The 21398-nt window shown below is 32.5% G+C and overlaps 2 protein-coding genes across 3 annotated transcripts; both read right to left on the bottom strand.

Moving 5' to 3' along the window:
- Window positions 1-2536: 2536 nt before the first annotated feature.
- LOC123717353 lies at window positions 2537-7398 on the bottom strand. The gene is made up of 4 exons (XM_045673297.1): window positions 7065-7398; window positions 4545-4714; window positions 3425-3539; window positions 2537-3086 (listed from the first exon to the last, which is right to left on the bottom strand). The coding sequence occupies exons 1-4, from the start codon at window positions 7336-7338 to the stop codon at window positions 2950-2952; spliced, it is 696 nt and encodes a 231-aa protein (XP_045529253.1). The 5' UTR covers window positions 7339-7398; the 3' UTR covers window positions 2537-2949.
- Window positions 7399-12674: 5276 nt separating this feature from the next.
- On the bottom strand, window positions 12675-18937 carry LOC123717352 (UBX domain-containing protein 4). Of its 2 annotated transcripts, XM_045673295.1 has the most exons (12): window positions 18707-18936; window positions 18014-18151; window positions 17691-17816; window positions 17297-17440; window positions 16962-17140; window positions 16704-16811; window positions 16542-16637; window positions 16026-16170; window positions 14967-15094; window positions 14177-14345; window positions 13242-13497; window positions 12675-13138 (listed from the first exon to the last, which is right to left on the bottom strand). In XM_045673295.1, the coding sequence occupies exons 1-12, from the start codon at window positions 18786-18788 to the stop codon at window positions 13135-13137; spliced, it is 1575 nt and encodes a 524-aa protein (XP_045529251.1). In that variant the 5' UTR covers window positions 18789-18936; the 3' UTR covers window positions 12675-13134. The 2 variants fall into 2 exon arrangements, with proteins under 2 accessions (XP_045529251.1, XP_045529252.1); XM_045673296.1 differs by lacking the exon at window positions 12675-13138 and having other exon boundaries at window positions 13238-13497; window positions 18707-18937.
- Window positions 18938-21398: the final 2461 nt, after the last annotated feature.

The raw sequence follows: 21398 nt of genomic DNA, 5'->3' as shown, positions 1-21398 counted from the left end.
TTTATAACATTATTATTCAACCAGCTTTCCGCATAATTAATTTTAGGGCCAGCTAGTATCAAAATTACTGTTTTGACGACATTTTGTTAGTAACAGAACTTGAACCGACTCTGAATCACTATTCTGATTGAATTATACTGTAACTAGATTTTAACTACGCAAGATTGCTTGGTTCTTCTCAAACCATGGCATTCATGAGTATGTCACTAAACTTACCTATTAAAAAAATATTTAACCCTATTTCTTTTTAAATGAAGTTTTAGGGGTCCACTCAGCCAAAGGAGCTCTGAAATAGCACAAAAGCAACCCCTGACGTGTAATTACCATTTTTAATATTCGACATATGTCTTTTGACCGCCGTTTTATAGTATAAACAGTTTAAACTATGTGGATTTTGTTAAGATTTTTGATAACGAACCCGTTCCTGACTGTAATTAATAAGTTTATTACAACAGTCTGTATATGTTTGAATATTTAGAAAGCAAAATAGAGGTTATTCTTAATGTCACATTTGGTATTTAAAAGTCAAACCGATTTGATTATAAATTCGGTAATTTGTACACATATACAAAACCTGTTCGAGATCCTGCTAAAATCTAAGGTAGGTATTTTATTTAAATTTCTAGACGTCTTCTCTTGGTGCAGGTTTTCGCACTTTTTCTTTACGGGTCAGAAAAAAGCAGACCTTTCATTGACACTGATATCTTGTTCTGTCAGTGTACATTGAGTGTACGCTGTGGTGAAAAGAGACAGATACTTTTCGGGATTAATTGGAGTTTCAGTGTCTACGCCGTTGCAAATGTAAAGCAAAATACAAAATTAGATTAATATTATTCAATGTATTTTTTATAACCACACAAAAATAGATTTTGTCGCTGTATTGCAATACTTATTGAGGACGAGGAACCAGCACGTCTTGGGCCATGAGTACTACCAACCAGTTGCCAACTTAAATCTTTAAAAAGTGCCTGTGCACTTGAACCCCATGGCCCAACAGTGTATCAAAGGTAACAAATCAAAGTTGGAAGAGAGAATGATATATTTTAGCCGCTGATAATTTTCCGGTTATTTTACAGCTGCGCCAACATTGTGCTTGTCTGAGATAGGTGAGGCGAGGCTAATTAGATTATATTTTTGTTTACATTACGTTTATTCATATTAGAATAAACAAACACTTAACCCAGATTTATTAGATTTAGATTTGTATCTGTAGACATCGTCCACCGAACTAGAAATGTCTTTAAAATATAGGAGCCTGCACTTTAATTCTTTGAAAATACAAACTACGTATTATTGCTAATACAGCGTTCTTATTACTTGGCTAGGCCGGTACATCACGTCTATCATAATCTTGAGGAACGTGGCGCTATCAGGACATTTTGAGCGTCTAGTCGTATAAAAAATTCATTACACAAGGTTATAATCCAAGGAAAACCAGCTGAATTAATTATGACGTCACTGTCATTAATTCTCACGGATTGATCGTCTATTGAACATAATCAAAGTTTGTGTTGGAGGCTCCCACAGTGTTTATACTTTAAAGATTGGTTTCTGTAAAGTGTAGGTATATCAAAAATATTTTTGACCTAGCGAAGTCACGCTTAGCGCTAAGTTCCGACCCTGAATGTGAGGTCACATTTCTATTTTTACGTTCTAAGACGTACCGATGTCCAAATTCTTTTCCTCCAGCTTGCCGATGCGTATTTGAAGAAAAATTTGTACGACAAGGGTTCTAGCTGTTAATACGAGCAACAGCACCAGACAATGTAAACAATAACAATATCGAACCAAAGATTATTTCTTAAATTTCTTTCAATGTCCATAGATTATGTCGTAGGCATATCGCGCGGTATAAAATATGACAATTGATGTGGAAATCGAAAGTCTTTTTCTGCTGTGCTCAGACAGCTGGTAGAGCATTGTACGCTCTAAAAAAATCAATTTCTGAACCTGAATGACCAGAACTCTTTCTAAAAATTATACTGATTAGATCACTGATAAGTTCATAGACATAAATCGTTTCAAAATTGCAAAGTACCTTTGCAGATTGTTGTTTTAATAGATCTATATAACGTGGTAAAGGGTAAATAAGAGAAAAGAAATAATAATTTGTTTTATTTTCCTTATAATACTACTACATACTAAAATTAAGAAATAAATAAATTAACACAAGATTAACATATTCCTTTCCCTGAAGTATATTGAAGGAAAAAAATAAATTATTCACAAAATATTACAAAGTGTAAAGAATTAGTGACATTTTGCCCTAAAATCAAATAAGTAGCTAAAATGTGATTTTTATGAAATTTATGGTATAGTGAAATCACGTGAATTCTTATCTACTGATATTACTATACTTAAAAATAAGGTTTTATTGCAATTATAAGTATTTCCTTAATTCTTATGCAATAAGCAAGATCTTTATTCACATATTATATTAGAATTTACTAAATAATTATAATACTTGTTTTTGTGTATTTGGTAACTTTAGTACTATTTACCAATTTTATATCCTTAGGACTTTGAGGTTTGGACGTTTTGTGAAATATATAGGAGTTAAGCATGGAAGCCCTATGCACAAAGTAAGCCTGCTGTGTTTTTTTATCTATTCCAAATTAGCTATTTAATGAGTCGACAATATATTTTATTTTGTCTTTATATAAATGAAAATAATTTGAATTCCTTGTAAGTTACAAATTTCAAACGGGAAAATCCAAATAAAGATGACGAAACACCAACTCAGGCATTAGATTTTTCCTATACAAAATCATTTGATAGTAAAACTCGAGTCAAACATATTTTTGACACTCCTTAAGACAACCGAAAACCATTTTCTCATATTCTGCTTAAATGCAGAACAAATATTTAACCAAACTGATTTCAATTGGATTTTTTTAAGACTGTCGTACAGAGCCTAGCCAGCTTTCTCATTATAATATATTTGTAGAATTATTGTTGTTGACTACCTGGTTCAATCTTCATATAATGTCCATACGGTGTACTGATAGTCTGTGGTCCGCCATATGGCTCATACACCACGTTTACATGCTTCGGATCCGAACTTTGACCCTCCCGATTCCATTGCGCTGTAAAAAGCACCATCTATTATTGAATAGTGACTTCGAAAAAATTACGAAAATTTTAAGGAAAATATGTACTTTCATAAATTTATAATAAAAAAAACAATAATGATATAATGAAATAAAAAAAAATAGTTTTATCGTACAGATTATATAAAATGTTTTAAAACATAAAACTTGATTGGTTATAGCGCCATCTAACTGTTAGTAGTTGTACTAAAATTTATAATTTGTATGCTTCCAAACTAGACACTAGAGGACTCTGATTTATAAATTAGCTAATATAACGAGACTATCGTTATTCATAAATAATTTGCAAATAATACATAGGTGTATATACATACATATAGGAATATGTTCTTCACCATGTTGTCCGTGTATGTGCAGATGAATTTCTTTCTGGTGAGGTTGCTCCCATCCGCCATGATGGCCTTTAGCTGCACCAAATAGCGCGCCAATCTAAAAGTTAAACACGATAATAAATCATTTTTAAGTTACTTTTTTACAATTTCCTGATAGTAAACCCGTTTGATGTACCCGCATCTATCTTAGCTTTCGTGCGTAAGAGTTAATATCGTAAATATAACTCTAAATAGTCTTTGATATTGAAAATCAAAATTAAAAAAAAACTTTTTAATGTAACATTTTAAACAGTGGAATATAAATGTCTTCATAAGTTTACCATTACTGTCTCATGTAGTTAGTTATGTTGGTACTTTTTACTATACGAACACTAGGCATTCTACAGACTCCCAAAAAAAAAACTGTTTATTCTATGAAATCCATTGAAGTGTTACAATTTGAGGGCCACACTACATTTGTTAGAGGACGTAATATTATTTTTGGAACATGGGGGGGGGGGGGGGGTAAATATAAGCTTAACCTGTGTGTGGGATTGGCGCCTTTGTCCCGCGGCCACCATTTTGGCAAAAGGGGTGAAAACACGTTTTTGGCTATACGAAACTATCATGTACATAAAATTTGTTATGGAACATTTTGTAGCATATCGCTGTGCCTACAATTATGTCTGTGTGACTTTTTATCATAAATCCAAAATTCAAACAGGTATAAATTAAAAACGTAAAAAAATCCTATTTTGCTTATTAACTTTTTTCTTTTGATTTTATCAAAAAACGATGTCTGAAGAAATTTGTAGAAGATCTCTTTCTGAACATGTTCCTCTATATTTTTATTAAATTTCGTTAATTCGAAACGCTGTTACAGCGCTCCAAAGTTGACCGGGTTAGTCAATGCTCAAGCCGGTCAAAACAACATTTTTACCTTACTTTTATGATCCCCTTACACGGCCCATAAATAAAATTGTGTCCTCTAACAAATGTTCAGCAAATGTAACATTTCAATGGACTAATGACAAAAAAAGTTTGTTTTGTTTTTATTTATAAGATTCGGTCAATTAAATGCGTTTTTCAGATTTCGATTATAGGTTTTTTTTTCAACACTTACTTTAGCAGCTCCAGCTATTAACAAGACTTTGAGAATGAGCAGTGTTATGGCTAATGTCTTGACACCCACAAGGGCGGCTACGACAGCCCAAGTGGATGCTGCTCCCATTTGAAATGCGAGTGGTATGAACGCTTGGATCATCTTCTTGAACGGACGACCGAAGGTACGACCTGGAAATTGTTAAAATATGTATGAAATGTGGAATCATAAACAGTGATATTCAACGTTTATTATTCATCCAATACTCATAATAAGCCTTGCTTAAAAATGAATATTGCTTAATTTAGATACATTTATCGTTAATAAAATGTTATTGGAAACATCCAGGTATAGTTTATTACATGGGAATATTTTAAGGTGCTTCGAGTTCTACATTATTTTCTAAAATTAAATATAATAAATAACATATACAACAATAAATAGAAACCGTGGCGGTTACAAATTTTCAAGGTATGACTATGAAGACTTGCCTCTATAATTGTCTTGTGAAAGATTATTTTTATAATCCAAAAATTTCGTTGAAATTGCACGTAAAGTAATGATATGAGGTTTGATTTGAATATACACAAACCATCCAGTGCGCAGCCTCCAACCAGTAGAAGGACTGAGGGAAGAGGAAAGTGGGAAATACATTTTCTGCAATTTCGCTCTTTTACTCATACAATGTGTGAGCTGAGGACTATTACTGGGAGGTGAAATAGCTGTTTTACTCTAGAATATCGAATATGCCGCCCCAAAAATCTGCCGCCCTAGCAGTTTTGCAGGTGGTCTCGACGACGTACCCCTAGACTAATTTGATTTCCCCCAGAAATCCCCTAGGATGCCCTCACCAAGCGGAAGGTAGCATGGGCGATGGCGCGGTTCTTTAAAACGGCAGTCATGTTGGGATTATTGGAAAATGAAAGGCATTATGCAAACTATCTGTAATAGAGAATGGATTGACGGGTTTAAGTTTTATTCGGTTTTTGCGATTGCGGCCATTTTTACTATGTACTACAATTTAGTTCCAAAATCAGTATGTCTGTATTTAGTGTGTTTTTAGAATTTCCCTTATAAAAACCCCTAATTATTTCCCCCTAACACGCTTGAGAAACCCCTAAATCTAGGGGGAAATCCTCTGATCTGGCAACACTGCGCCCTAGGCCAACCTACTCAACCTGCTGGTAAATCCGCCACTGGTTAAAATATATTATAACATTATAACCACTTAGTTTTTACTTTCATATTAGTTACGTGTGGGAAACTATTAAAATACGAGTTTAATTTTGTCGTAATTATACTCGACGTTTATTCATTAATATAAACTTTCCAAAACAAAGTATAGCATTTTTCTAAACACAGTTCAGGAATTAAAGGAACTTTTGTCAAGAAAAAAATGAGGCAAATATTATTGATGAGAAATCGCTTAGAATTTGTGTGGGACCGAGATATCTGTTACGTCTCCTCCATAAAGTGTTATATTTTAGAAAATATAGTTTTTGCCGATTGTGATTAAGGCTACTCGTTGCCCTCAATGTGCTGTGAAATCTCGGCCACGTAAAGAAATTGCGCTTTTTTGCGAATAACAAAATCCAAATGTGAATTTAGAAAATGTATGTTAGTCTCGCAATTTTAATTTTATAATTATTACCTAGTGGTTTAAGCGTGCAACTAACCCTGAGGTCGCGCGTACAAATTCCAGTTAAGCCTTTCCTTCTTTGAGCGCAATTAACACTTACGAACGATTAAGGAAAACATCGAGGGGAATGTTTGTTAGACACAATAGGCTGATCAACTGATACGAAATCAGATAATAAATTAAAAGTAATTTAGAAAAATTGAGCAGATGTCTAATAGTTTTCAACATTATGTATGATTCTACAAATCCGAAATAAGAATTGCTTTGTTCTAAACCAAACTCAAGACCTCCAGATGTATGCCATGTGCTTCAGTTACTAAACCATAAAAGGTCATTTATTTAATTTAGATACAGGAGTACCCAATTGGAAATTCTTTGTAAAATAATTATAAAAATGAAAGAAATCTTTTATCATCAATCAAATATAATTGACTGAATAACAATGGATAATAAAAAAATTCAACAATACTTAATATTTGAGGTTAAATTTTATATGAAAATGATTTTTTAAATATTAATTACGTAAAAGTAAAAGTATTTAATACATATTAAGTTCAAAAAGATCTGATATTTTTATTTATTACTCCTTTAGTTTATAAGTGTATTATCGATCTATCATGATTTTTACAAGTTCTCCGAATTAACATAATAGCATAACGTAAGTATTGTCGTCGTAAGATTTTAGCCTGACCTCAAAGCAAATGTTATTCGGTAACATTTACAAGAATATTAAAGTTCAAGACCAATATGACATCAAAATAAATATTTGACTTGATTCCTAAAATAAACTATTAAGATTCAACTCTTCACCATTCATTAAAATTGTATGTATTATAAATCAGGTCTTTATTGCAAAGGTATTTAAAGCTACGTCAATGACCCTAATTTAACTCGCCACTTACCCATCGAGGTATCTCCTTCAAAACTGGACCTTTCTTCACTTAAAGGAACATTGCTTTGGCTATAATTATAATAATCACTACTAATATTTAATTGTTTAGAATGTTTATCACTAAAACCTACATCTTTTGCACTGTTCACTTTTCCCGCGTAACTGGGACACGAAAAAAATAAAAATAAACAAACGAAAGTCAAACGCACATCCATTCTAGCGAAACGCAATAGTAAATGATAACATGGTATGAACCATTTTATAATGTCTTTTATATCCATCATTGGAACTAAGAAGGGGTTTTGCTAAGTTTTTGTTTTATTGAAAAATTTGGCCCGCGTCAACGCGCGGCCAGTGCGCTGTCAAAACTGACAGTCCAATGACCGCCATTTCTTCTTTCTCCACAATTGGTAGTAGGGTTGTCAGTTGTCCCACATAATAACTTTCTTTGACTATCGATATTATTATGTATATCTCTCATAAGATCTGTTCTCACTAGTTTGAGGACGTGCTTCAATTTCGTTATTCTGACAGTTAAGTTGTAGGTAATGCTTGCTCTTGCAGCTCCTTTTCTTTTCTCACTTCTCCATCAACAATAGCGTAACCAAAATAATTATCAACTTAAAAAATGTGGAGTTTCCGTTCCTTGATTTGAGTCAACTGGCAGTCAATATAAATTTATTTTAATGATGAGTGTATATTTGCTAATTAGTTTCCTATATGAATCAATGATATTTTAAATGCAGAGATTAAATAATGGTTAGTGATTATTTGCCTGGTTGCTCTCCACCAACGAACATATATAAATTTATACTCACTTGAACAAAACAAATCGACTGGTCGTGTGGCGCAAATTATGAAATTATGTGTTACCTTGGCTATAAATAAAAAATGCAGATAAATTACGGATAAACTAGTAATACTTTAAACAGGAAGTATTATATCATGTCAATCAAATGCAAAACATTATTTATTATTACATTATAAATAACATTTTTTACAAAATTTAAATTTGCATTTCTTGTTTAGGCAGCCCTAACATCTACCGCTACACACGGTATACGAAATAGGAATATGAACAAAAACTTTCGCTTTTTCAGTCATCCTTGTTAAGTTTAAATAATCAAATAGTTAACATCCGTCTTGCGTGACTAAAGTTACAAAATCGTAGGATTTGGAAAGCAAACATTTTCCTAAGTTAAAAGGAAACTTTGACACAGTTTTTACGTTTCTTGTTATGCAAATAATGTAGTGATTTTCATTAATAGAAAGCTTATAGCCGTATTCAAAGTGATGAAATAGCCGAATTCCGTACGAGCTTAATGTAGTATTTAGTTAATTAAAGTCTGTATGTCAATGTATCAATCATTTAACTTTAAGAGCCGCCAACTATTTGATTAAAAAAAAATTGTTAATTATTTTATAAACAAAATATCTGAACCGGATCAAAAACTGTATATGACAATTTTCCAAACGGTGGCTCGTATGTGAACGAACAACAACGAAAATTTAAAATGTTACATATTTTTTTCTTATTATAAAAACATATTATTTTAAGAAGACAAAACCAGTACGAATTTATTGGCCCGTGATATGAAAAGTAGGTGAACGTGAATCATCAAATTGTTTATAATTTTACAGCTATTATGGTGATTATTATGTGTTCATAATGAACATGAATAAAATTTTGAATTTAGAAGAAAATTAATTTCACTTACCGAATAATATTTATAATTAAAATCCAAGAAATTAAAAGATAGATTAAGAAGAGAAACTGCCATATTTGTTCTTAGATTTCATTACTTATAAATTTTAAGTAGTAGCTCATACATAATTACATCGACATGAGTGCAGCATATCATAAACTCAAAAAGTCGACGGCGTGTGTCAGGCGCAGTTCTTATTACCTATTAGAAAAAACCAAATGATCACGAAACAGATACAGACATCTGAGTAATTATAAAAGCCCTTTATTTAATGTACTTTACATTTAAATTCATTTATCTGTATTTGGCAAAGGCTTCCTCCAAATCCCGCCATTTATATCTGCTCTGTGCCATTGTCTAACATGTACCTGTCTTTATTTATTATATCTAGGTACAAATATTATAACCATACACCGTGTGAGTCTGTGCATCAACCGTTACGTGTATCATTTATCTCATTGTATTGTTGTTTCTCATACAATTTATTACATTGACACACCTCTTTATAGACAGTAATAGCATATTTCCTATCTCTTTAAACTATTTTCAATTATATACGTATAGTAACTTCGCTTTGAGTATATACTCCATACACTAGTGGACATATAGGAGCCACGATCCTAATAGCAATTCTAAAACGATCTGGATATACAGATTGTTTTATTATTACTACTGATTCTTCAGAATTGTGAAGAGTATATTTCATTCTTTGTTTTAGGATATTTTTAAAATGTACTAAGTAATGTGTTTAATTTTTTTCTCTATTTCCTGTGTCTATGTTTAGTTAGCTGGTTCATTTGTAATTTATAATAAGTAGTTATCATTTGTAATTTACGTTTAAGAAAAAAATTTATTTGTTGATTCTATCAAATTTTAATTCATTAAAAAAATAAAAAATCAGTCGAGCTACAGATTTCTGCATCTACATTTGTTAATCTAATAGACAAGTAGACGATAAGCCTCCCAGGCCTGACACGTCGTCAAAGTTTTCGGTCTACAGCAAGCCGGTTTCCTTACTCTATTGTCCTTCACCGTTTGAGCGAATGTTAAATGCAAACAGCATATAGAAAGAAAGTACATTGGTGCACAGCGGGGGATCGAACCTACTACCTCAAGGACGAGAGTCGCACGCTGAAGCCACTAGGCCAACACTGCTCTATATAATTAAATTTATATAAACCTATTTATTCTTGATAATTATTAACTTATTTATAAAACTGTATTATATCGAAAAGTAAATTCTTTTTCAATAACTTATTCATCATTCATTCATTCATTCTATTGTTTTTTTATTATAACGAATTATCAATAACATCGTAACGATTGTGCAATTACAAATTAATTACAATACGGAAAGAAAGTATCGCGTGCTGGATTCGAACCCGTCACGAGCCAGTTAATTTTAACTAAATGAATGGACGTTGTCTTTGAAGATAGGTAAAGTTTTAGGTTCTGTATATTACGAGCAGTGCGCTTACTACTTTAAATCAAGTTGCTGTGGTGCGCGTTGAACCTCCAGTTGACGGCCTCTAGATAACGTATCTAATGTCAGTTAGCGGGACGACGAAGCGGCAGCGCGTTTCGTTGAATTCTGATTGGTCAACATCTCTAGTCCAGCGAAATCATAATGCTATGTTCGTTGGTCTTATTACAGTATAATGTATGTTTTCGTCTGTTTTTACATTATTATGACCCTAAACTTGATGTATATTAAATTATCAGAGACAATTTGCACTCCCATTTTTAACGTAACTATACCTGCTAACACATTGCCTATCAGTCTCAGATAATTCAGTCGGCCGTTTTGGTGCGCGTTGAGAACTGTTGCTTACAAAAAAGTAATATGTAGTGCAGGAAAAACTTAAACAGATCTAGTTTTACCTTAAAACCCTATGGGAAGGGCTAGCTTGTTTTAAATCACAACCCATTGATAGTTTTTGTTAATTGGTTTATTCAACACAAACAAGAGTAATTAATTTATATTCTCAGGGAGACGCTCACGAAAACCATATTAAATGACTGGTCTAAAAAGTAACGTCTTTTCTTGGCGTCCTATCAAAAGTGTTGCCACATACATAAAATATTACAGAACATCATATGTATATTTTAACCACGACCCTATACCAGGTCTAGGGAGTTTATGGGAACATGCAAAAAAGCTTAATTACACGTAATAAAAAAGGATGTATAGTTAAAAGAGAAAGTGTAGTGTTCCCTGTGTGGTGAGCAGCTGGTTTCCTTTATTTGACATATAATTGATTTCGTAACTACTGATGCACAAGAATAAAACTTTCTGTTCCAGCATAGGTTAGGTTGAGATGTTGCTAAGATTGTTTATAAGAAAGTAGATAAAGGTACTGTAAGTGAAAACTAAGTATGTCCCAGCTGCGCATGCGCATGACTGGACAGTTGTTTAATAATAAATGTTGCCTAGCCAGCTAGGGAGCTGGTGAGCATTTTAGTATATGATTTGTTACTATTTCGGTCGCCAGCTCCCTAACTATATGTTCATGAGGGATCAATGCAGACGGACAATCTTTACTTTGTATAATAATATTGGACAAAAATTTAATATGATACAAATGACGGACTGAGCCCTTAAAAAAATATTTATTGATAGGTTTAGAACTATACGTCAAAATTTTCTTATGAATTAAGGTACGTTGCTGCATTGTTAAGCTACAGGCGTTTATATATTTTTGTTTTGAAATTTTGATTGACCTGCGAATATAATAAGAATTCTGATCCATAAATAAACATGAAAAAGCAAAAAATAACATTCAAAAACTTGTCTGCGTCATTTATGTTTTTTTTAATATGCAATATAAACAACAGGCAAATGATATACCACACTTTTTTGTCGACACTTTTGAAGCGCTCTTCATAGAAAATGGAGCGCTACGATGGTGGCCAACTAGTTTTCAGCGGTCGTTCGTAGGGTTTCTAAACGAACACTGCAGGTCTGTCAAGCGTGCATTTTTTTATTATAAAAAAAACCTTTAAATATCAATAACATAAAAAGTCACAGTCCAAGATGTCTGCCTTTTTCATTTTGACGGGGTTTCTCAACCTCAAAGACACGAGCAAATAGTATACCTACTTGTTTTTTAACATTTTGAAGGGGCTGTCAATTGACAACTTACACCTAACAAGGTGGCAGACGTGCTAAGGAATAGGAGGATATTCCTTATCATATAATTATCGCTATTAAAGAAGTCTGCCCCACATGAGCAAATCATATGAATATTTTCTTATGAATATATTATATATATATATGTTAATTAGGGATCAATGCAGACAATCAAATGTTTACTTTTTATAAACTGAGGAACCCTAATTCAAGTCTTACTTAAGAGTGAAAGTGATCTAAATTATATGCTATACGATTTTTTTAACATTAATATTGGATTGTTAAGAGAGAGTTACGTAGATATTGTAATTTAATATTTTTAGACGTTCATTCTTATATAAATCAAAAATCGTAAACGTTCGATATACTTAATTATGTGACAAACAGCTGTCTTAAAACGAATATTAGGTAATAAAAAAATCTGTTATTCGTTTTATATAGACTATATGCACCCATAGAGTTTGCCACTAGTCTAGTTTTTTTTTTTGTTGATTGTCAAACTAGTATAATTGGCCAGTATTCAGCTTGAAATTTAAAAAGTTTGAAAATGCTATGTATTTGACATAACAGAAGCAATTTTTTACGAGTTTAAAGCATTTCTTTATTATATTGAATTGAATCATATGCATTACATTATTATTGACTATGGGCTTGTCATAATTTGTAAGTAATTTACTAAATAAAGGAAGAAGTTGGAAAAATAATTTCGTATATTTTTTTTGGGATAAAAAAAATACAAAATGCAATATAAACATATTTATTATTTATAAATTAGATCACAATAATTTATAACTATACTAGAAAACGAATAGGAATAAGGCATAAATCCTGTGTTATAATGTTTCTAATATAGTTTTACATTTTATAATCGATATAGATTACAAATTCAAAGTTATATTACATGTAATCCAATTAAAATAATCACGACTTTATAGCTGAGGACCAAATATAATCCACCCTTTATATGCATTAAAAGTACATACAGTAAGCGTATTTTTGGAAAAAAAATAGTGTTTAATTTGTATATTATTAACCATCCATTATTCCATTCTAAATCACCTAGTGTTACAGCTAAATCATAAAATATAAATACGGGAATATATATAAATAATAATTTTATATCAACTAGTATCAAGTCCCTTAAGTACTGAGACGCCAGATAAATATATTAAATGTAGTCTGTATATTAAATGAAATTATATGTCGACGACTTAGTAATTGTGAAATCTTCATTAATACATCGTTTACCTGTAAAATATTTAATTAATTTGTTATAGGGAAGTCCACATGCAATATAAGCTAAACAAAAAATATAAAAAAATTTCAAAAAATCCTTAAAAATAACACTCACATTTGCTGTGTAGAATTCCCATTCCATGTATTATTATCATCGTCTGGCCTGTCCCCTGTCAGTCTATGTACATTTCCCCTGCGTCTGATACCGGGTGGAATGTTGCCTGGAGGAATGTTCCCCGGCGAAACGTTTCCCGGACTACCTCCCTGGGTGGGCGTGGAGTTCGTTGCCCCAAACAAACGCGACCGAATCCACGTGTATAGCTGATATGATGGATCCAACACCATTGAGGAGAAAAGCTGTGAGAAAAATGCTGAAAAAAAATCGATCGCAATAAAATAACAGCGATGCAAACCTAAGATCGTGCGTTCGAATCACAGTTGTGCAAGGATTTTTAATGAGCGAGTGTACAAAGAAAAACATCGTGAGGAAGCCGGCATGCATTACAATATAGTCTTTCTAAGTCTTTTATGCCAATTACGTAACATAATAATTTTTAATATTAAAATAATGTGTGCTAGTGTACACACGTAAGAAGTGAAACTTCTTTATGTTCTTATTTTTCGACCTATTAAAATGATCTACTATATGCAACTTTACAGAAATTGGTTAAATAAACTTAAATTAGATAAAGTTTAACAAAAGGCTTTTAATATCATAGACATGAATACAAATGATACAATTATTTCATTTTACCTTATTACTACTAAGATTACAGAATTTCATTAATTGTAATATAATTATTACTATCATTGTTATCGGTAGGGAAAAGGAGTAGATAGCGCGTAACGGAAAAATGTGACGCGTAACCGAAAAATGTGACGGTATTTCTTTTACAACGCCTGTGTGGCGTAGGTCCCACATAGAGAATCACTGCCTTAGACCCATTACAACATGCGATAGACTATTTATTAAAGATAGATTTATTAAAAAGGATTATCACGAAACAGTAGAACTGCTATTGAAACAAATATTGTAAATAGGACACTCACCAATAAGAGAACTAAATGGCGAAGGACTAGAAGACACGACGGTGGTACGTCTCGGAAGCACGAGCAAGGCCACAGAAGGGATTAGCTGTAAGTCGCGCAGAGTAGCATCGTTTTCTGTCAACTCGCGACGAGGGAACGCAGTCCAGAGAGAAAACGAGGCACGTGTCATCTGTTAATAATAATAATAACGCCTTATTTTACATCCTTAACTTTAATTTCAAATGTTATTAGTATTTACTTATAGCTAAATGTTAGTCGCCTAGATGGATCCCTCGGGTAAAGGCGTGTCATCTGTTATTAGAAATTTTATGTAATTATCTGTAAACTAAAGGCGTGTTACACTATCAAATACCGCTGAACATTCTTAAGTGCGCGATACACGAACAGCTCATAAGAATATATATGTCTCTATATAATAAATCAGATTTGAATATTGCTCTGTATTATTCATTTCTCGCTTCCTCAAGTGGCAAAGACTACTTGAAGCCTTAATTATCGTGGAGAGCCTGCCTGCTTTGAGAGAATCCCAGCATCTTGAACCTCTGATCCCAGCCGTGAGGCTCCGGCTGTTACCTTAGGTCTCTTGGTGCAGACATTCCGTGCTTATTTATTCACTATTTATGTGTTAGGGTTGTTAGGTTCTTAGGTCTCACCCTCTTATATATTTAGTTATCTAATACATACACTACATATAGTATACACATACTATTGACATTTAAACACACATTTCACAGGTCGGGAAGTGTTTTAAATAATTATGTAAAAATAATAATTATCTGTTCCGTATTACCTGCAAATTATCAGCAACATACTGATGAAGTTCCTCAACCGTAGTGGACGCTTCGAAATGCGCTGTGTGAGATTCACCATTGGCCATCTTGAATTGGACTCTAGCGCGAGGAGTGCCATCTCCAGACGCTGTGATAAAAAAAAAACATTTTTTTTTTGGTTTTACTAATTCGTTCTTATCTTGCCTAGGATTTTAACGCTAGCAAGTATAACCTTAAATATCATAATATTTATGTATTTATGATTTGTTAATCTAATTGGCAAGTGGGTGATCAGCCTCGTGTGCCTGACACACGCCGTCGTCTACGCCTTGCAAGACAAGACGCTTTCCGGTGATGTTACAAAATTCAAATTAACTGCATTGATTTCTCATAGTAAATATAACATAAATCACAATTTAATAATATTTTCTATATATATATTTAGTATAACTACAAAGAAAATACATAGTTATAAAAAGTATTTAATATAAAATTCTACTGCTAATATTTACTATTTTTAAACAATAATTGTTTCGACTAGAGCTAAACTTTCAATCTAACTCCAAGTAAATATTATAACCAACACAGGTAATTCTAACACACACTTAGGTCCATTTTCTAATTCGTATCACACACGTAGTCACAATTTATGTCCGCCTTCCACTGCGAGCGGAACGGACTCAGCTATACTCGTAACGATGACTTTCATACATGTGCTTCCACCAAAGCAGACACGGTATGTCCGAAAATCATCATTAGCTCTTGAACGCATTCAAATATGTCAAACTTCATACAGCCCCTACGAGACATGCACCTCCTTAACATTTCCTGAACACCTTTTGGTTGGACCTTAGTTCTGTATGTATTAGGTCAACACAGGTGATCACACCCGTTCCTTACGACGCAAATTTGCTATTAATTTTTTAATTAAGCAGTTTTTTAACTGCTTTTTTAAATACAAGAACACAGTAACGTGTTTTGAAAGATCTAGGTAAACTTTTATTGCAATTTTTTTGATAGTAAAATGGAAACAGCAATGTATGTGTGGAGACCGTTAATGAAAATAGAATATATCTTACTCAGTTGCGTCTGCGCAGGCGGCGCCGTCGCTGTTTGCGTCTGCGGCTGTTCCCTCGCCTTTCGCTCGGCACGGTCTTGGGCTATTTGCTCTAATATACGCTGTCTCGCCAAATTATTTTCCATTTTCTCACGTTTTCTTTCCTCCTACGATCAGAAATATAAATTATACACATTTGTATTTAAACAAAGGCATAGATTGTATTTAACTTTTTTTTTTCAAAACGACCCTTCCTTAATGGGTGGGTACTTGAACCTCTCATCAAAAATTAACAAAATGTGCTAAATCTTAATTTATAAAATAACTAAATTACTTAGGTTACGTAAATAAAACACTAAAATCCTAGAAAAGATTTAACCCCCAAATATAATGTTTTGTCTAACTTGTCTAATCAACTAAAGTTGATCCCCGAGGAACCACAAGGGGTTCTGGGGGGTTTGGAGACAAGGAATCAATCTCAATAAGTTTGGTAATAATGCTAATTTTATTGCCTTATATTGTTAGCAAATGAAGATACCTGTATCTGCTTGAACTCTTGTTCGGCCTGCCATCTCTTGAGTTCAGCAACACCTTGACCTGTCGCTCTTCGCTCCAACTCCTTCTCCCTTTCTAACTGAAAGTTCAGTAAAAATATTTCATAAAAATCATCTTTTTAAAAATAAACAGTATGATGAAATACCTCTTTTTCCTTCTCTGCCTTTTCTCTTCGCCTTGCTTCGATAAGCTCTTTAGCTCTTTCTATCTTCTCCTCAGCATTTACATCAGCAATGTCTTCAGCTGGCTTTTCCTATACAGATTAATCATCAAATCTTGTATTCATTTTTTTACTGGGCTAATAAAGAATATTTGATCTTACAGGAATTACACTTTAACTATGTCAAATATTTACTCAAATAAATTTAACCACCAATCCATTTAATATTTATTATAGGCTTACCAACTCCATAGGGGTTTCAGTACTGGTATCCTCCCTATGACTTGGCCCTGGGGTATCTTGTCCTGTCTTTGGTTTCCGGACACACATATCACCATCACACACCACCTCATACTCAGTCCCCGAACGGGTTACTTCATGATGCACAGTCTTAGGGATCTTCGCTGCTGGTCCAGAGATTTCTGTCAAGCAAATTACAAGTATGATAAACAGCGAGAGAGATTAGTCTTAAATCACCTCTTAAGGTAAAATTATAAATCCACAAGAAGCAAGCATGTGAAACAGTTTCACTCTTTCAAGTCAGAACACAGGACATCATACAAATTAACGCTGTCTACCAGATTCTTCTGATGTATTGGGTCCATTCTCTTTAGGTGTTGTGGCAGTCTTCTCAGTGGCGGCGGCTTCAGACTGCAGTAAGTTCTTAGTTTCTTCTTTAATATTTTGTTTTGATGTAGATGGCTGCAGTGGTTTACCTTGGTCTGAAATTGTAACTTTAATTTGAAAAATTTACATAAAGATTACAGAGTATCTGATAACAAACAATGCATTACACAGCTTTGACATCCAAACATTGTACATATTTTTGTAGCAGTCAGTTAAAAAAAAAAATAATAACTTGACAGCTGATAAAGGCCTCATTAGTAAGAATTGTATCTAAAATTAGTGGCACTTAAGTATGTCTGCTATATTCTTTTATTTATACTATTTCTTTGATTCTTGACTACTTACAGTGTACTTCAAGGATACGGTCAATCCTTTCTGCAAGATTCTGTGCTTCAACACCAGCACAAACAACTTCTAAAGGTGTGCCATTATTTCCAATGAAGAATAGTGATGGTACTGGCACAAATTGATCTAACATGTTATTAAGGAAATTATTAAAATAAACTAAGTGGTGAGTTCTAGTTCCTAGTAACAATCTAGACAGTAACTGCAGGTCCCAGTGCAACATGAGGTGTTTTAACTTTACAATTTATTGTATTTTAAGTTTACTACAGTAGTTAAGTTTCTAATTAATAGCATATACAATGAACAATTTAAAAAAAGGATACAAATCTGTGCAAAATATGTATAATTTTCAGTTCCACTCTTCAGTTTTATTGCTAAAAAGTTTGTCGGGTCAGCCAACCTTTTCAAAACCAATCCATTGTCAATTGTTGCTGCTAATTCCTTTGACAAGTCATTGTCTCCTGTAGACAATTTTAACTTTATTATTACTATATCTAATAGGACAGACATATCTTTAATGTCACATCCAGAAATAACAGTTAAACACAAAAGATATATGAAATTCACTTCACTTCTATTAAAAGACTAGATAGAAAATACACTACATACATCCATACATACAGCAAAGACAGCAGATGGTGTAAGTATTGCATATTATAATTTTTTATGAATCATCAGTGCAATAACCAAGCAAATAAATGATTTAATTTATCCAAAATTTCTACTATATTTTAATAAATTTAAGTTAACCTTTCAGAATGCAACAAAAGGATAAGTAGAATATGTTATCTTGTTTGTGAGGTAATCTGATATTTCAATTAATTAACTATTTATCAAGAATTTACTGTAACGTTTATAGTAAGGTTAAATAATCAATATGAACGTTGTAGTAATGTCCAATGGTTACGAAATTTCACTAGTGCATGACGTAATAATATGTAGATATAAAATTTAACAAGGGTAAAAAACGTCGTGGAAGCACATAGAAGAGATAGAGGGATGCAAAAGAAACAAACCTTCAACGAAAACAACAAAAATTGCATTTTTTTGTTTCGACAGTGTTACTGCTTCAGCGATTGTTCCTCCGAACCAGTGCATTATGTTGCGTTGCCTTTTCCAGGTTTTCTAGCACAGTTATAAATTTCTCTAATTTATTTCAGTGTATTTTTTGCTATTTTATTGTTGTGGTGGGACAAAAATATTACATCAAGACATGACACATCAAATTTTGACAACACTGACGTCAGACATTTTTAATGTTTACTTTTTAAGAGTTGCAAATCACATGCTCTGTATTCGTATCTTGTATTTTTAGTAAACTGATCTAATAATAATATAAAATATTTATAAATGTCTTTAATTTAAGGATTATCCCAAATGGTTATTTTCAAAATATGTGTTCTCTCTTGTCTATGAATTATTATACACCATGTGACCTTGTAGCAGACCTTGACTCTGGTGATATTTACTATCTGATACAAGATGACGCCACTTTGCGAAAACAATAATAATTTTTGTTACTAAAAAAAATTATTTCATAAAATTGAAATTTTGTTTTAATTATATTTTTACTAATCGCTTTTAGAATGTTTCTAAAATATGTACCCAAATATAGTATTATTAGAAAGAACGGATTTATGGATATATTTTTTTTAAATAGAGCAATAAATCTGCGGTTTCCTTCTAATGAAAAGGCTATTAAAAATAACATTAAAACACTGTGTTCTGTATATTATTACCACTGACCCTTAAATGGTTTAAACAAAGAGGAAGAAAGTCCCAGGCGTCCATTAAGTGCCTATTGAATTTATGACGAATGGCAACATTATTTCCACCCTCGGCGTGCATTGTGAGTTACGTTGGGGGATTTTCAAGCATTGATTTCTTATAATTCTATGTAAGGCTAATTTTATTATAAATGAAGTTATCGTGAGTAAAATTTTGCGTGCTGGCAATTAACGTTTATCTATATATATTGAAAAATTATTTAAAAAAATTTGGTCTAGATAGCGCTGTTTACATGGCTTGAGAGACTGTAAAACTAACGTTACAAATTACGCTTCACGTTTCCCTTGTTAACGTTTAGCACAGGTTATTGCCTTGCGTTAAATCTTTAATTACAATAAAACAGTATTTACTCAGATAATTCAAACCTAATGGTAAAATCTTTATTTGAAATATAGACTAAATAATGTGTCTATGCTCGATTATTTCTTCTCCAATCATGTCGATGACGCGTATAGCAGAATTTGCTACAACGTTACATGAGTGCTAGATATATCGGCCGTATATTTGTTAGTAGAATCATTAACATATAAAAAACATGGAAATAATCAAAGAAGTTTATCAGAGGAACGTGAGCGCAGTATTCTCGACTTTAAGCGAATCCAAAAAAATACAAGAGTTGACGAAAGCTACAGAAACAGTCAAGTACCTATGCCAATAAAATTAAAATGGAAATGGGCGCGACACGTAGCTAGGCTTCAAGATGGAAGATGGAGAACGAATCTTATCATAGAAAGGACCAAAAGGCGAACGGTTCCTAGACTGCTGGCTAGTATGTGCCGGATGGCTTGTGTATGAGAAATATGGTTTTCTTGGAGGGTTCCAACTAAAATTGCAACTTATAATTTTATATGTGTAATATATAACAAAATATTTGTATTTAATTGTTTATTTATGCATTTTGTTAATTTAAGTGTAAATACAGGCTTGATTTATATAGTTCGAGCTATTCCGTCGAACTTCGTACCGCCTAACAGTCAAAAAATGTCATGTTACAGATTAGTTGCCCTTAATTTATGGTTTTATTTACACTTTCTGAACGTAAATATATGTATAATATACAGACTCTTACTGGACGGAATAATCTGGAATGATTCAGTGAGTTTCCATTTGTCGTTTTTTTTTTAAATTAAGTTTTTTATCATTTTTTGTATATTAAAATAGCTTGATATATTTAATATAATATAATTATAAAATGAATTTTTAAAAGCACGCATAAATATTTAACAATGTATAGGTTATTTCTGACTTTAACATTACTGACATTATTATTTATTTTAAAAATCTAAAATACTCATTATATCAATATTGTGGATGTATCTTGTCGATTCGAAATTATTTAAATACGTTCTTCAATTTGAGGGCAGACTTTACCGTATCGACGGGAAGAGAATTAAACTTTTGACAGTTACGAAACAAGAACTATGAACATTTTGTATTGGACTTTTTTTACTTCTTTCACCATTACAATATTTTTAATCGGGATCGAGACAAATACAACTAATCACAAGTCGTGCCCGAGTGTTCGAACAAGCCCGACCTTGATTTATGTACTCATAAGGAAATATCACATAGCCTTATCTACAACATAGCCGATAATAATCAACTATCGAGTAGGTTTTAATGACAACTTAGCAACTTATCCCTACGGATATTGGTAAAACTATAACAAAACTGGGTTACCTCGTCAGTTTACGTCTATAATATTGGAATTAACTTATTGTTAGAGTATAAATTCCAGCCATTATTGCGTATTTTCTATAGATACGAGTAACGCAGTGTCGGTTTTACACAGTAGATCTGAATACTGTATACAGATATCTTAATTAAATTATGATTCGTTATTAATAATAATTTTATTTCAGATACTTTACATTTAATTACATTTAGGCACATTTGTGTGCCCTCTTTGGCAAAGGCCTT

This window comes from Pieris brassicae, chromosome 12 (genome assembly GCF_905147105.1).
Source record: "Pieris brassicae chromosome 12, ilPieBrab1.1, whole genome shotgun sequence".
Lineage (NCBI taxonomy): Eukaryota > Metazoa > Arthropoda > Insecta > Lepidoptera > Pieridae > Pieris > Pieris brassicae.
The sequence above is the reverse complement of the archived record's forward strand: the minus strand, read 5'-3'. Positions and strand labels throughout refer to the sequence as shown.